This window comes from Mytilus edulis, chromosome 9, assembly GCF_963676685.1.
Source record: "Mytilus edulis chromosome 9, xbMytEdul2.2, whole genome shotgun sequence".
Lineage (NCBI taxonomy): Eukaryota > Metazoa > Mollusca > Bivalvia > Mytilida > Mytilidae > Mytilus > Mytilus edulis.
Window position 1 is genome coordinate 33,294,759 of NC_092352.1, and position 17,144 is coordinate 33,311,902.

General features: G+C 32.7%; 2 protein-coding genes across 2 annotated transcripts; one reads left to right on the forward strand and one right to left on the reverse strand.

The window, feature by feature from the left end:
* Positions 1-809: 809 nt before the first annotated feature.
* Positions 810-5,909, reverse strand: LOC139488186 (uncharacterized). Its single transcript, XM_071273639.1, has 6 exons — positions 5,785-5,909; positions 4,721-4,768; positions 3,584-3,656; positions 2,549-2,574; positions 2,258-2,284; positions 810-1,737 (listed from the first exon to the last, which is right to left on the reverse strand). The coding sequence occupies exons 1-6, from the start codon at positions 5,851-5,853 to the stop codon at positions 1,525-1,527; spliced, it is 456 nt and encodes a 151-aa protein (XP_071129740.1). The 5' UTR covers positions 5,854-5,909; the 3' UTR covers positions 810-1,524.
* Positions 5,889-12,048, forward strand: LOC139488188 (uncharacterized). The gene is made up of 4 exons (XM_071273641.1): positions 5,889-6,030; positions 8,366-8,413; positions 10,358-10,459; positions 11,768-12,048. The coding sequence occupies exons 1-4, from the start codon at positions 5,932-5,934 to the stop codon at positions 11,879-11,881; spliced, it is 363 nt and encodes a 120-aa protein (XP_071129742.1). The 5' UTR covers positions 5,889-5,931; the 3' UTR covers positions 11,882-12,048.
* Positions 12,049-17,144: the final 5,096 nt, after the last annotated feature.

Here is a 17,144-nt window from a genome sequence, read left to right on the forward strand (position 1 = left end):
TACACATTTTACATCAAGGATTTATATCTTTAGTGAAATTTTCAAGGTGAATTTTCAAAAATTCTGGTTTAATTTTGTAGAGTACATGTGTATAAAGCTTCAACCACTGTATAGAGTATGCTAAATACTTTCTCCTGATACAGTTCAATCTTCAAAGTTAACATTGACAGCTATGAACTATTTAAAATTTAACTGCTAAAAATCAAGAAATATATTATCACACAAGATAGGGTGATGGAATTTGTATATGCTTTTGTGTGTCTTCTGTTGTAGAGCTTACCATGAGGAATCAAATGGGACAACATCCCTAATGCGCCTCGAAATGAGGAACTCAAAAGTCACATGTAAAGAAAAAATCTCTGTGTAGTGATATTGGACATGTTTCTATTTTTAACAAATGACTTAACTTAATTATTTGTGGTGATTAGGAAAGTAGAGGAACATAGAATAAATGTGTAAAAACTATGGAGCTATTGAATGTGTTCAAAGTATTAAATTTTCAAAGAACTTATTGTGTTAAAAAGGGGATATTTTACCACAAGGAGCCGCATCACAAAAGGATGTTCGGGGTTTGCTAATTTACGGAAAAAGTAATCTCACTTCATACCCCGAAAATTTAACCACATATGTGAAATTTCACAGCTTCGAAACGAGCTATCATACATATCCAAGTTTACGATATGGACTGAGCTACAGGAAAAAACGTTACCATTACCACCTATGTAAAAACAATTAAAGATATTGAGCCAAATATTTCTATGGATATGTTTTTGATACAGGAAATGACATGTAGTAGAAGAAACCAAAGATGAATGTTTCACATGAATTTATTTAACAAAACATTTTACATATATGCAACATGTATACTATAAATAATCTTTTTTAACAAGATTCAAAATTGACAAAAAAATCATACACTAAAACAAATTTTATGGCTTGTTTTACATTTTATTCTTGCACATATACAAATATTAATTGGAATTCATTGACATATCCATTAGTGTATTTATCACAGCAAGTTTGCGATCCCTTCCATTAAAAAAACATCTACAACTAAGGTTTGACCAAATTTTAAAATTCCATAGGTGAAAAAAACCTTTAAAATTCCTAAAAAGACTGAAATCCTTAGTGAAAGTGTATAAAAGAATTATGGATTTAAAAAAATGTTTCATCTGACCATTCAAAAGATATGATATAAAAGGAAAATTGTTGAAAAATGGAGATCTTCTATTCTGATCACATATTGTTGTTATTGATAAATAGTTAACAGTAGTGAAATAAGAGCAGTGCATAGATTAACTGACTAATTGATTGCTGCTTATTGTCCAGTGGCAAGTATTATGAGTGTTTAAAACACAATGTTAATTGGGAATACATTAACAAGCATAGATGTTTACATTCAATTTATACATGTCATGTTATTGATCATACCAATGAAAACGACAGCTTAAAATATAAAAAGATAGTCTATAAATAGTAAATTACACAACACCAAACATATTGTAGAAAGTCATATAATTGCATTCAATGTATGTCAACAAAATCAATGAAAGTTTTTACAGTTGAAGCAGGTCTAACAGAAATTGCTGGGAAAATTGTTGTTCTGTTTACACTGGAAGGAGGATTTATATTCTTGCTATCCTCGTTCAGAACATGAAACACAAAAATATCTGTTGTAATACACTGGAACATGATTACTGCTCCTACTATAAAGATGTACCAGAACTTTTCTGGACCCTGTAAAAAGAAGAGGTATTGTAAGATGTCAGAAATATACTGGCACATGTAAAGAAGAAGCTGACATAAAATACCAAAATATTGCTTGGCTCTACAGAAGAGATCAATATACTTTTCCAAAATTATATAGGGTGTTGAAAGCAGTTCTTTAAAAAATAGAATGGCTCTGTAGATCATTTTAAAAAAGTTGTATTATTTTTCAATGAAATTATACTATTGCTTTCAATAATGAATGTTATTGATGTTTGAAAACATTGGATGTAAACTATGTTTAAAGTCAGGCTTCCAACAAAGCTGCTTTAGTACAGTTCTAAAGATGCATATCAAATTTACATCTGGAAAGGTGTATGCATAAGCTACATTTTTAAAGCTGTATATAATCCATACATGCCACTTCTCCTTATTATAATTAAGATATAGATATAAGAAGATGTGGTATGAGTGCCAATGTGACAACTCTCTATCCATGTCACAATTTGTAAAAGAAAAACCATTATAGTTCATTATTATGTATACATACTAGATCTCCACTTCTGTACCACCAGTTCTGTAAAGAAAGTATATATGATGTTTGAGACCATGTTTGACTTGTTCATTTTTTTCTTTACCAATTGTATTTAGTGCTGAAAAGTGATGTTACAAAAAGGAAAGACTATTTGTCTGACTCATTTTAATGACTTTGGAATACAAAAACACAAATCAGCTACAAGTATTGTTTTAATGATTTCCATTCAAACATATTAACTCATTCAATGGTTTTAAAAAAAAATTGTTTTTTGTTGTTGTTTTTTTAATGATAAATTTAACTTACCACAACAATTCCAACAAGACAGCTGACTGAAAAAAGCAATAAAAAATGTGTATCACAACAGATCAAATCTAAATTTGAGTAGTTCCTTTTGTCAAAAATTACTGACTTGTGTTTCACATCATGTGGCAAATATTACACACACATGAGTATGAGAACATGTGACTCACTAGGACTTTGAGACGAAGAACATCAATTAAAGTGCTGTTCCTTCCTACATATTTACTGATTTTGTGTCATAGATGGATACCCAATTTCTCTCTTTTTTTCTATTATGTAAATTAGATCTGAATATGAACCTTATAGTTTTTGGTCTTGCTTTGTACTAGACTGAAAAACTGAGCCCGATTTTTAATGTGATTGTTCACTAAAAAACGGACTGATCTTTCATCTATGTGTGTACTCCCAAATGGTGTGTTTTACTTAATATTTTCAAGTCTTTGGTTTGACCCTATAGTCCACCCTCTAGGAGAACACACTGCCACCAAACCACTCAAACAGTTTTTAAATAAAGATATATGAAATCACATTAAATCACACCCCTTTTATACCATATATAAATAAGTTGGATAGTGCTATAACTAAAAAAGAAAATTACTTGAGCTTTGTAACCGGTATTCAGATTAATGTTTTCTAAAAGATAGGACACTTCTGAATGTTGATGTGTTTGCGGTATCTCTATTTGATAGTTTATTGCCATTGCTAACGTTAAAGAAATAATTATCTCTAAGATGACCCAGATGTTTGTGAAATGAACCCCTCTTTCTTATATTTTTTAGTGTTTTTTAATATTTTATTAATAAATCTTACTTGATGTTTGAGAACTTATTTAGTGTTGTGAACAGTATCTATGTTCTTGTTTATTGTGTTCTTGCTATTATTTATACGATTTTGTAAAAACATTTATTTTATATACGATGCCCCTCAATTTTTTCTCACGGAAATAAGAAAAATTTACTTTAAAAATAAAACAGAAAACAGGGCCCCCGGGGTCTGTCTATTCATAAAACGCCTGTGTAAGATGAATGATATACTTACTAACAGTATTACAAGCTAATAAATAATATGTCTCGTTCCCATCTCCCTGCACAATACACAGGATAAATGAGATCTGTAAAAGAATGAGATTTGTTGTGAAATAAGCTTCCGTTATGGGAAACCAACAAGTGATAATGAATAAATAACAAAACTCATTTCAGTCATGCAATTCTGATGAGGGTTTACCTGGGATTATTCCCGAAAAAAACCGAAACATTGCATATTAAATTCTAATGAATTAAGCAATAAAAAGTACGTAGTGTCAAGTCAGAAATATTGATACCATACCATGAAAAAGTGGGTTTATGGTCAATTTATAAAACTGTGCGGCACACACCTTGTGGTTCATGATCAATAACTATTGTAACAATTTTAATGGCCGAAAAACGAATTACTTGATTCCTTTGTACAAACGATTATGATTTAATCACAAATTGTATTCATTAAAAACGCCAGTAGTTGACAATATAATTCGTAAAGTGGATATTTGATATAAAACAAAGCAATAAGTTATTATCATATGGTACATGTAAAAAAAGAATAAAATTAGTGAATATTTTACGAGTACTCAGTCTTCATATACCAATACCAACGTTATTTTAAAGTATTATAATTTGTTTCACGTGGACTGCTGCAACTTTCTTGTCATTAGACAGTTTCTATCGAAGTTTGAATGTTAAAATTTTACTTTTATATTCAAAATGTAACTGTATTAGTTCCATCTTGGCCTTTGTAAAACATAGATTTTACGGTCGCAAATTGAGTTTACCCATATTCCATTACGTATTTTGAAAAAAATGCGTAGTTTGAAATGTTTGTAGTGCCAGAACCAGAACTGAGTATCATGCAACTTTCATGTCTTAAAGACTTTGGGTATTTTTATTGCTGTATAACACGAAATACGTGTTCACTCTTAGTTTATCCGTAAACATTGTATTAGGTTGATTGATTACTGTATGGTTGATGTCCAGTGGCAAACCTTTCAAATGTCCAGGCCAACAGTGAAGCAATTCATTAAAGACAGGGGTTTCATCCCAACAATGCCGGGCTTCCATTTTTACGGTTGTAAAAATTAGATGTCGTAATGGGAAGATAATTTTGACGACTGTGTGTTAACCTTGTCTTTGACATACTTACCACGGCCATTATAAACGTCAGGAAATTGAAGAACCGGAGAAGCAAAATCTGGAAATAGAAATTACATGCAACAATCCGAGAATGGATATTTCTAACAGTGGTCCTTAGGCACTTGTCTCTGTAAAAAACATACCTATACACCTAAACTTAACATTATAAAGAAAGGGTACTCGTATGAAGATGTATATTTTTTACAGAGATAAGAACCTGTGTAGTGGTAGCCTGTTCTAAAACACATGCTTTGTTTTTCTTCCGTCGATACTTTAACTTTTTCAAATAAAAATTTTTAACCAAATAATATTCACCAGAAACCCTTTTCAATTTCTATTAAGCTCATCTGGTTCATTCGGCCATTTGAGCTTGGCCATCTTTTGACGGACGTTGTCGTGAACGTTTATACAAATCTTTATATAAAAAAAATAACCACTGGGCAAGTTTCGAAGCAATATATGATAGAGAAACTGTAAGCCAGCTAAATCGATAAACAATCAAATTGATATATAACAAAAATCACGTCTTTGTTTGAGATTGTGGTGACAGCCTATGGGAAAGTTTGAGGACTGATCGTCACGGTAAATTTGAGAAAAAAAATTGATCGCGATAATTTAAAAGTGAAAGTAAAAATGCCATTTTTTGCTAGGTTAACAATTTATACTCAAAGGGGCCTCTATAGTCAAGTTTGTATATTCAAACAGTATCAATGTAACATTTAAGAAAAGGAGTAGAGACAATTAAGATATTTTTGCTGTTGAAAATGTACACATTCAATTAACCAGTTGGAATCGATCCCTGCATATTTTGCCAATAAGAGAAGTTGCTTTAAGCAAACGTTTCGCGTAACTAATAATTTGAAGTTAGTCCCTAAAATCATTTTAATTTTATTTTAAACACTATTCTTATTGGGATATATCATATATCCCAACTTACTGTGTTTATCAAACAAAAAGTTTCACTTGACAGATAAGATTAAGTACCTACAACTTAGTGGGCGTTAATTTTTGATAGTGCTCATTTTTCTTTTTAAAAAGTGTATATATAATTGGATTTCTACAAAAAATACTTACAATATTTGGCGAAACTTCATGATATATAGCGTTGTTATCTAACGAAGCTACATTAGCTTTATCCGACATTTTAGATATTGTTTCATGTGACTGTTTATCTTAACATAAACAATCATAAACACGTGCTCAAAATAGGAAGTGTCAAGAATGACGGATAAATCTCCTATTTTGCCAAAATCTCCTGATACTGCCGGGAACCCTCAGGAAAATGCGCTGTATTATGGCAATAATCTGTCGCCCAATTCGGTAAGTATTTTTTTCTGTCCTTATTATGGGAGTATCATGTTATCTTGTACACTTGTAAAGATATCATATAATGATGTACATAAATAAATATAAAATCTGTATTGATATAAGTTGAAAATGTTGTTCATCACTTCAGATTTACTTCCTTCCTTATTTAAAGTTGCATTATTGATTTTTTATGAACTTTCCATCATCATGACCATGTTATAAAAAAATGTATCCAACAAAAAAAATGGTGTACTTAACGTAGTATACTCATTTTTTTCTCTTGGATGAGGCTGAAAAACCTACAAAACTAACTATATTTTCTTTTGCGATATGATTTTTTTTTTAATTTAGCTTGACTGAAATACCGATGATCTTAAAATACGCTCGTTTCGTCTACGAAATACTCACCGGTGACGTTCGAATGAAAAAATATAAAGACCAAATAAAGTACTAAGCCGTGAAGAGCAAATGCAGACCAAAAGCAGTGACAAATCCCGATATCTTCATTAATTTAGTGGGGGCCCACTGACTGCTTGAGAGGGGCCGCTCAAGTCATGCTTCAGATATTCACTAAATGAGCAACAAAATTTTTGTCACAAAAAGGGGGAGGGGAGGGCTGAGCTCCCCAAATCTGCCTCTACAAAGTTCCGAAATAATACAAGTAAGGTAATCTATTCATTGAGTAGAAAGTCATTTAGTATTTCGACAAATGTAAAGCTTCGTAAAACAGTTTATCAATAATTTATCAGACATTGGACATTAGACCTCTTTATTTAACCAATTAAGGGCCCAATTGTCAGGAAAATTAAGACACTTACATGTGATAGGACAAGTGATTATAAATGATAAGTATAACGAAACATGTGTAGACAACACTTCTTAATGAAAAAATACAAAATGTACGAGCTATATAATATAAAATTAAATTGTAAAATTTGTAAATTGGACTCTCCCTTAAAATATGTTCTATTGTTTGTTTGTATTGCTTGACCCTTATGGGTGTAATTGTCGAGCCTGCGACTTTTTTTCGCAGAAAGCTCGACATAGCGATAGTGATCCGGCGGCGGCGGCGTTAGCTAACTTCTTTAAAGCTTTATATTTAAGAAGGTCGAAGACCTTGATGCTTCATACATTGTTTATAGATGCCTCATGTTACGAAGTTTAGGTCTGTCACATGTCAGTACACTGTCCTTGACCTCATTTTCATGGTTCAGTGACTACTTGAAGAAAAAAAAATTAAGATTTTTTGTAATGTTAATTTATCTCTTACTATGAGTAATAAATAGGATAACTATATTTGATATGTGCGTACCTCGCAAGGTCCTCATATACTGTCAGCCAGTTTTCACTTGACCTTGACCTCATTTTATGGATCAGTGATCGGGGCCTTTTATAGCTGACTATGCGGTATGGGATTTGCTCATTGTTGATGGCCGTACGGTGACCTATAGTTGTTAATGTCAGTGTCATTTTGGTCTCTTGTGGACAGTTGTCTCATTGGCAATCATACCACATCTTCTTTTTTACAGGTTAAGTTTTGATGGTCAAGTCCATATCTCAGATACTATAATCAATAGGTCTAGTATATGGGGTGTATGGAAGAACTGTAAGGTGAACATGTCCAACTGACAGGTGTCACCTGACATTGACCTCATTTTCATGGTTCAGTGACTACTTAAAAAACGTTATTTGTTTTATGTTTTGATCTGTTTTTCTTATACTGTATGCAATAGGTCTACTATATTTGGTGTCTGGAATGATTATAAGGTGTACATGTCTAGCTGGCAGGTGTCATCTGACGTTGGCTTTATCTTCATAGTTCAATTCTCAGTGTTAAGTTTTTGTATTGTAGTCTGGTTTTTTTTTTTAAATCTATGAGCAATAGGTCTACTCTATTTGTTGTATGGAAGAATTGTAAGCTGTACATGGCTGCCTACGTGTCATTGTTCATCTGACCTTGCCCTCGTGTTTATGGTTCATTGGTCAATGATTGGTTTTCTTGGTTAGGTCTGTTTCTTAGAAACTATAAGCAATTGGTCAACTATATTTAGTATATTGAATGATTGCAAGATGTACATGCATGGATTTCTTGTTTGGTTTATATGACGTTGACCTCATTTTCCTGGATCATGTTAAGTTTTTGTGTTAGTTTTAGTTAAGCTTTATATTTAGGGCTATCAACATAATATCAATGATTAGTAAAGAAGGTGAAACATTTCAGCGTATGCACTTTTGTTTTAAAAACGGCAAACTTCGTATCTGCAACACACATATGCTTACTATTTTGAATAACTGGGTGTTATTGATGTGTGCATTTACTGTAAGACTTGCTTTTTTTTATTTTCAGCGACGGCTACAAATATTATTTGTCTCATTGGTAGTCATAATGGTTGGGGTAAGTATAAGAATATTGCTGACCATTAATAAAGAAGAATTTAAGAACTGTCATTTAAAATTATTAGTCTCAGATGGTATGCAGTTAAATAAACTAACTTGCTGTGTCCCTAGTCCGAAGCCTGAAGTTGGTTCATATCTGTCACATTTGTTTTTCGTAAATTATTTTGTTATAAACTAGGCTGTCAGGTTTCTCATTTGTGTTGTTTCATATATTTTTTTATGTCGGGATATTAAATAGTGTGCGGTTTTCTCATTGTTGAAGGCTGTACGGTTACCTTAAATTATCCTCAAACTTTGATGGATAGTTGTCTTATTTACAACCATAGGCCAGCACTTACCACGTCTCCTTATTGTTATATTATTGAACATCTCAATCTCGCTAATGCTACATTTACTGACATCATAATCGATTATGTGAAATCTGAGATGGAAATTTACAAGTTCTGAAAGGTAATTTAAAGAAGATATACTATCTGAAATGAAATTTATTTCATAACTCTTGGAGTTTAGTACATTTCATTGTGAAGAGTAATTTATCTTCCCCTTCAGTTTCACATAGATGGTCTTGGCATAATTGTTTTTCTTATGCAAGCTATTTTCCATCATCAGTTAGATATTCTACTTATTCTAGGTCTTACAAAATTTGGAATTTCGAATCTGTCTGTGTCTCGCTTCAAATTTTGTCTTCAAATCCTTGTACGCTCTTTATTATTTTCCTTTGGTTTTTTTTGTTAGTACTGTTTAAACAAATATATATATATTTAAAAAACAAACGTCTAAGGAATTACTTAAGTCCTTATTTAGCTTAAACATGCCGAACTTTTCCAATTTTGCAACCAAAAAAAACGTGCACCTGCTTCTGTGAATCATTTATTTTCGTAGTTACCAATTTTCATGTATTGACGATGAATTATATTTTCGTGTCCAAATATTTTATTGTGTGGTTTTGCCCAAGTCTACATACAAGTCTATAGAAAATTTGATGGGTGTTTATTCATATCCAAGAAATTTTGTCTCACTTGAATAATGACAAATATGTCATGATAAACATTTTCTTCTGTAGTCTTATTTCGTAATTTCTTATTACTACGACTGCCACATAAGCATGTATGAATTATTGCCAGTGTTTGTTAAGCAATGAAGCAACAATGATTCAATCAATTGATAATTAAAAAATAAACCCATACATTTCTTTCATGAAATCCCTCTCCCACTTAAACCAAGCATTGACCGAATAGTCTAATCGGTTATGTTTTTCTACTTTTGTGGTAAACATTTCAAGACGTGCTGCTCATCAGAAGAATAAAAACTGCGAAGTATACATTTTTAAAAGGAGAAAATTTATTATCAGTCTTGACTACCTAAAGGTGTAATTTTTGTTTTCGTTGGTACCAATTTTCGAGAATTAAGGAAAACTTGCATGTTTGTTGATAAATAATTTCGTGGTTTTTGTAGATATCTGCCATCAAGCCTATATAGAATTTGTCATTCGTTAAACATTTAATTTCGTGGTTCACTTGTAACCACGAAATCCAAAAAATTGGTATCCAACGAATAATAAAGAGTCTACATTAGTCAAGTTGGTTGGAAAAAATGGGATGAATGTATATTAATTTTCTCGGTGTGTATTATATAGAGAATGATAAAGGGTTGGGGTGTGATAAAGGGTATGTGATAAAGGGTAGGGGTGTGATAAAGGGTATGCGATAAAGGGTGCGCATCAAAGTTGCGCGATATGGATTAAACAGCAGGCTATTTATCACATATGCAAAACTACTGTATTTACTACTAAACATATGATAAATTATATATAAACGTATGCATTAAGGAAACATGAAATATTTTGTGTACAAGATTGTCATGCTAGCCACCACAGTGTCCAATTTAATGAACATCGGATTTTAATGAGATTGCACAGTGTCATACTATTTGTCTTTTTCAGATAAATATAGGACTAAGTATGGACCAGGGAATCAAACATGGTGCTAACTATTTCATGTTGGGTATAAGTCTTATTGGATTTGTTGTGATTGAAATAATTCTGGTGAGAATGTTTAACACCTTATAGTTGTAGAATAGAGAACTGAAACGGGAAATGTGTCAAAGAGACAACAAACCGCCCAAAGAGCAACGCTACGAGAAATCCTGCACCCGGAAGTGGGCTTCAGTTGGCCCTAAATAATAAAATTGAGAATTGAAAGAGGGAATACGTCAAAAAGAAAACAACCGACTAAAGCGCGGAAAAAATCCAATGCCAACAATAGGTATACTTGTTCGGCGAGATAAAAGCAAAAGAAAACCCCAAAACATACAAAGGCACTCAAAATAATAAAAAAAAAAAAAAAACCCAGGAGACTAAAAAAAAGCTAGAGGTTCCCGACTTGGGACAGGCACAAAAGTGAGGTGGGGTTAACATGTTTTGTGAGATCTCAACCCAACCCTATACATCTAGCCAATTAATGTGTAAAAAACGAACACACAACAATACTCACAGTAACCCACAGTTTAAAAGAAGTCAAAGTCCGATGTTGCATATGTCACAGAAGAAACTAATTTTTGGGTCCCTTTATAGCTTGCTGTTTCTGGTGATCCAAAGCTCCGTGTTGAAGGCCGTACCTTGACCTATAATGCTTTACTTTTATAAATTGTTACTTGGATGGAGAGTTGTCTCATTGACACTTATACCACATCTACCTATATTTAAGCATAATGACAATGATCAACATATACTTTTCATGTTTTAATGGTAGTTTTTCAGTTGAAAACACTATTTATTAAAAAGAAGATGTGGTATGAATGCAAATTAGACAACTGTCCACAAGAGACCAAAATGACACATACATTAACAACTATAGGTCACCGCATGGCCTTCAACAATGAGCAAAGCCCATTGTTTTGTTCTTGAAAATCGCCAAGTAAAATCTGATGTCATCCAGCTTGGAAATTATAGTAATCTATGTACCATATTAACAAACGAAACAATATATATACAAATTTGAACTGCAACTTATCATTTAGTATAATTAATAGAATATTTTTGAATTATCCGATAGATAACATCATATTCAAGTTTAGACCATTTTTTATAGCTTGGTACTATAGGCCAAATCTTTAAGCGTTTTTTTTCTTTCTCTAGATGAAAACGTTAATATAAAAAGTTAGATCTTTTAAAAAATCTAAATACTCGATTGAAACACAAGCCTTACGCAACATCTAATATCATTTTCAGTTTTGTAGGAGTTTCTGGATATTGTACTCTTTAGAAATCGCTCTTGATTTACTTCTGAATAGTAGTGACTATTTTTAATAATTCAAATGGTTATTCTGAAATTGCTTATTTGTTCTTTTGCAGATATTGTTTATTCGAAAAGGAGAGTTGCCCCCGGAGAAAACCTGGTTTCTATACTTTGTAGGAGGATGTGTTATTCTGGAATCCATTTTTACTGATGTTTTGTTATATCAGTAAAACGAATTTTTACAGTGTGAATAAAACTTACCGATCAAAGAATGTCTTTAACTTAACTTCTTAGTTGTTCTCTATGCAACCTTATTCACACAATATTTATTTGTATTGTTGTAACTATGTATGTATATATTGTTTATGTTTTGCCAATAAACATCTATTAGTTATAACTTAATTGCATAAAAACCCTCATATGAACAAAAGCCTTATTTAAAATATGAAATATGTCGGTCAATCCGATTGTTTCTATGCAACGATATGACATATGTCCTTTTTTGTGCATTTTATACCCACCACTGATCCAAATTGAAGTTCATTTTTTTTTTATGAAAACAAGTTTATATAAGACAATTAAGTAATGGATGAACGATAAACGATACACAGAAAAGGGGGACCCAATAGTGTAAAAAAATTAACACACACTGATATGCGTCGGAGGAAATTTATACAGTATGTCAAATTTTGCTTGAAATGTGCTACCAACAGTCAGTCTAAGGTATTTTAACATATACCACACCTATTCCCGATTTTAGGAATAACCGAAACCATGCATATTGGTAAAATAATTTTCTTGTATGAAGTTGATTTTCCGTTTCATTTAAATATATAGTTTTGAAATATAAAACCCCTTTCAATTAGTAAACTAGACCTGTGCTTTATAAGTTCTTTGATTCATCTACGTCAAGTTTGGTCAATCCATGTTACTTGCTTGATTTCTCATCGATCTTCAATAAAATATATAAAAAGATATGATGATTAATTATGTACATCCCAAGGGTTAAAAACTTAAACATGATCTGGAAAAATTGTCACTTATATACTTCAGCAGTTTAACCCACCAAGAGCGGCATCCGTTTACGTGAGAGGGATGTATAAATACACAGCCACTTTCGGCCAAAATCCGAACTTTAAACCGATGCAAGGAAAATGGCATGTTATCTGTGCGTTAAAGAACTATTGCAACACCATTTTGAAGGGTCTTTAAAGGCAACTTTTCTGCCCCGGACAACTTATCCTCCTATTTCACAAGATGTCTTAATATACCTCACTTCATCTTGGTCAACCTATTTTGTAGACCTACTTACTGAGTTTATCGTTATGTTGGTCCTGTCCTCAACATGAATGCATTATTGTCCACTGTGCGTTATTACGTTGAAGCAAACAAAAATCAGACATTTAATACAAGCTTTTTGGTTCGATACATATAAAGGAGCAGGAAAAGGAATAGTGAGATTAATCGTAACTCGATTACTCACCGAAGCTCTTATCATATTAATGGGCATAGCAGAATCAAAGGTCTATGTTTATAAGATTGTATTTTAAAACGTCAATTACCATATGTGATGAAAGCACTGCTGGGGGAAACAAATCCAGATGGACGTAATGCTCACTGACAATACACATGCAAATTAACAGTAATATGCATACATTTTTAATATTTCTATCCAATTCAACTTCAAATTATTTTTTTCAACCATGCATATTAAACATTTTTTTCTGAGTTATGTATGTTATACCTGGATATTTTGTTAAAGACTTACTAGTATAATAGAGGAAGGGAGCTCAGGGATCGAAATTTCTTTCTTCATTTTTTTGTCGATCCTGCAACTTTTGCAGAAAGCTCGGCATAAATAGGGATAGTGATTCGGCGTCGGCTGTGGCATTCGCTAACTTTTTAAGGTGGTACCCAACACTTTCACTAAAATTAATTTGGCTCGTTTAATTTTCATAAAATTTTGACAAAGTATTTACTTTGAACCTTTAACAAAAATATAAAAATAACAAAAATTTTGAACCAACCATTTTATTAGAAAAATTACACTGGTTATATAAGAGAGGGACGAAAGATACCAAAGGGACAGTCAAACTCATAAATCTAAAACAAACTGACAACGCCATGGCCAAAAACGAAAAAGACAAAGAGACAAACAATAGTACACATGACACAACATAGAAAACTAAAAAATAAACAACACGAACCCCACCAAAAACTAGGGGTGAACTCAGGTGCTCCGGAAGGGTAAGCAGATCCTGCTCCACATGTGGCACCCGTCGCGTTGCTTATGTGATAACAATTAAATCCGGTAAATAGTCGTATTCGATAGGTCACATTCATGAAAGGGAAGGGGATTGTAGTTACGACGTAAGGAACATATCTGATATCATTTGTGAAACGGTTATTCCATAACGGTCAACCAACTCGTGATGGCATCCGTAAAATTTACGAAGGGATGATTTCAACTTCACCAGTTGGAACTCTTGGTTTAATAGCTTCCTTGTGAGCAGCAACCCTTTATCAAGAAAATCATGATAGGAAATGCAAGCACGGGAATATCGTATCAATTGGGAGATATATACCCCGTATGCAGGTGCTGATGGAATGTTGCTACTTAGAAATGGAAAGTTCACAATTGGAAAGCTGAAATCATCTCTTTTGTCGTAAAGTTTTGTTTTCAACCGACCCTCATTGTCAATTTCCAGATGTTTAGTTTAAACATATTTATCTATAGTGGATTGGGAAACAAGTTTTGCAACTTATATTAATCCCTTTCCACTTTGCAGGTGCGAGTGCTGCCTTGTAGCGGCATTAGCCTGCTCTTTTTCGAAATCTACAAGGGTGTCTTTAACGTGCAAGAGATATGTCTCTCTCTTAACACGGGTCAGCCATTTATAGTCCCCTTCCGACAGACTATCATCGTTTCCTCGAGACCATACTCGCAAATGGTGTCAAGGGAGAGCCGAAAATTAAGTTCCTGAAATTTTCATCCCAGTCGGGAATCGAACCTGGAACCTTTGTGTAAGTAGTCTGATGCACTAACCACTACACCACGGCTCTCTTGATGTAAGTCAAGATATGAGGCCGACTTAACTGTATCTGTAGTATCCTTTATCTCTAGTTCGATGGTATAGATGCGTTCCACATAGTCACCAAATTTTTAATTATTTAGTGAAAGAACATCATCTATATAGCAGAAAGTAGAGTTAAAGGATATTGCTAACTTCTTGTCTTTCTTCCTAAGAAGTTCCTGCATGAAGTCAGCTTCATAATAATAAAGAAACGAGTCGGCAAGTAGAGGGGCACAGTTTGTTCCCATTGGAATGCCGACAGTCTGTTGAAAAAACACGTCCTCCGAACGTCACAAATATGTTGTCAATAAAGAAATCAAGCATCTTGATAATATCAGTTTCAGAGAATTTTATGCTTGAATCAGAGTGATCCTTTACAAAGTAGGATTTATCCCTCCCTAAGACAAGATATTTGTATCTACGTTGGTCATTCTTTTTTATGAAGCAAAGCAATACCAACTCTTTCTATTTGTCTTTTAGTTTGGAATGTGGAATACTTGTGTAAAGACTAGAAAAGTCAAATGTTTTAATACTGTTACAAGATGAAAGAGAGCTAGATTGTATGTACTATTAGCAATAGGTCTACTATATTTGGTGTATGGAAAGGTAATCACATTTCTAACTGATAGGTGTCATTTGACCTTGACCTCATTTTCATGGTTCAGCAGTAATAGTTGATCATAGTTACATGAAAGTTTTTGTGTTTTGGTCTTTGTTTTCGTATACTGAATGCAATAGGTCTACTATATATGTGGTTAATTGAAATAATGTTTGATGTACATGTCAGCCTCACATGTTTTATGTGACCTTGACCTCCTTCATGGTTCATTGCTCAATGTTAAGTTTTTGTGTTTTGGTCTTTCTTAAACTTAATCTATAAACAATAGGTAAACTTTATTTGTCGTATTGAAGGATTGTAAAGTGTACAATCTGTCTGGCAGGTATCATCTAACCTTGACCTCATTTTCATGGTTCATTGGTCAATGATTAGTTTTCTTGGTTAACTCTGTTTCTTAGAAACTATAAGCAATAAGTCAATTATATTTGGTGTATTGAATGAATGTTTAGGGGTACATATATTTCTTATTTGGTTTATCTGATCTTGACCTCATTTTCTTTAATTCTAATAAATTTATGTGATACTTGTAGTAAACATTATTATTTAGGACTATCAACATGAAATAAATGTTTAGTAAAGAAGGCGAGACATTTCGGCGTGTGCACTCTTGTTTTATTAAACATCACAAAAAAGTAGTAAAACATATAAATCATGTATTCTATACCTAAGGTTTAACCTTCAAACACATTCTTATCGGGTTTGAGACGTTCGAAGAGAGAAAGTTCAAACTTCTACGTTTGAAAAAAATAAGCGACTAAAATCAAAGATACACAACTACGTGTGATAGTTTCGTTTCCAAACAATACCATATGAGTAATAAATCAGATCTCCACCAATTGTTAGATTTAGCGCACGGATCATGATAAAGAGCCCTGTGTAGATTTTCAGGTCCTAGGCCAATGTCTCTACAGAAAGTTTGAATTGACTGAAATTTGGACAAGCAACTATTTTTCCATCATTGATTAAAATTGTTAGCAAACTTAACAGTCTTTATTCGCAACCCTGACAAAGCCCAACTACGTTTACTGGAGTTGGTTCTTAAACTTAATCTATAAACAATAGGTAAACTTTATTTGTCGTATTGAAGGATTGTAAAGTGTACAATCTGTCTGGCAGGTATCATCTAACCTTGACCTCATTTTCATGGTTCATTGGTCAATGATTAGTTTTCTTGGTTAACTCTGTTTCTTAGAAACTATAAGCAATAAGTCAATTATATTTGGTGTATTGAATGAATGTTTAGGGGTACATATATTTCTTATTTGGTTTATCTGATCTTGACCTCATTTTCTTTAATTCTAATAAATTTATGTGATACTTGTAGTAAACATTATTATTTAGGACTATCAACATGAAATAAATGTTTAGTAAAGAAGGCGAGACATTTCGGCGTGTGCACTCTTGTTTTATTAAACATCACAAAAAAGTAGTAAAACATATAAATCATGTATTCTATACCTAAGGTTTAACCTTCAAACACATTCTTATCGGGTTTGAGACGTTCGAAGAGAGAAAGTTCAAACTTCTACGTTTGAAAAAAATAAGCGACTAAAATCAAAGATACACAACTACGTGTGATAGTTTCGTTTCCAAACAATACCATATGAGTAATAAATCAGATCTCCACCAATTGTTAGATTTAGCGCACGGATCATGATAAAGAGCCCTGTGTAGATTTTCAGGTCCTAGGCCAATGTCTCTACAGAAAGTTTGAATTGACTGAAATTTGGACAAGCAACTATTTTTCCATCATTGATTAAAATTGTTAGCAAACTTAACAGTCTTTATTCGCAACCCTGA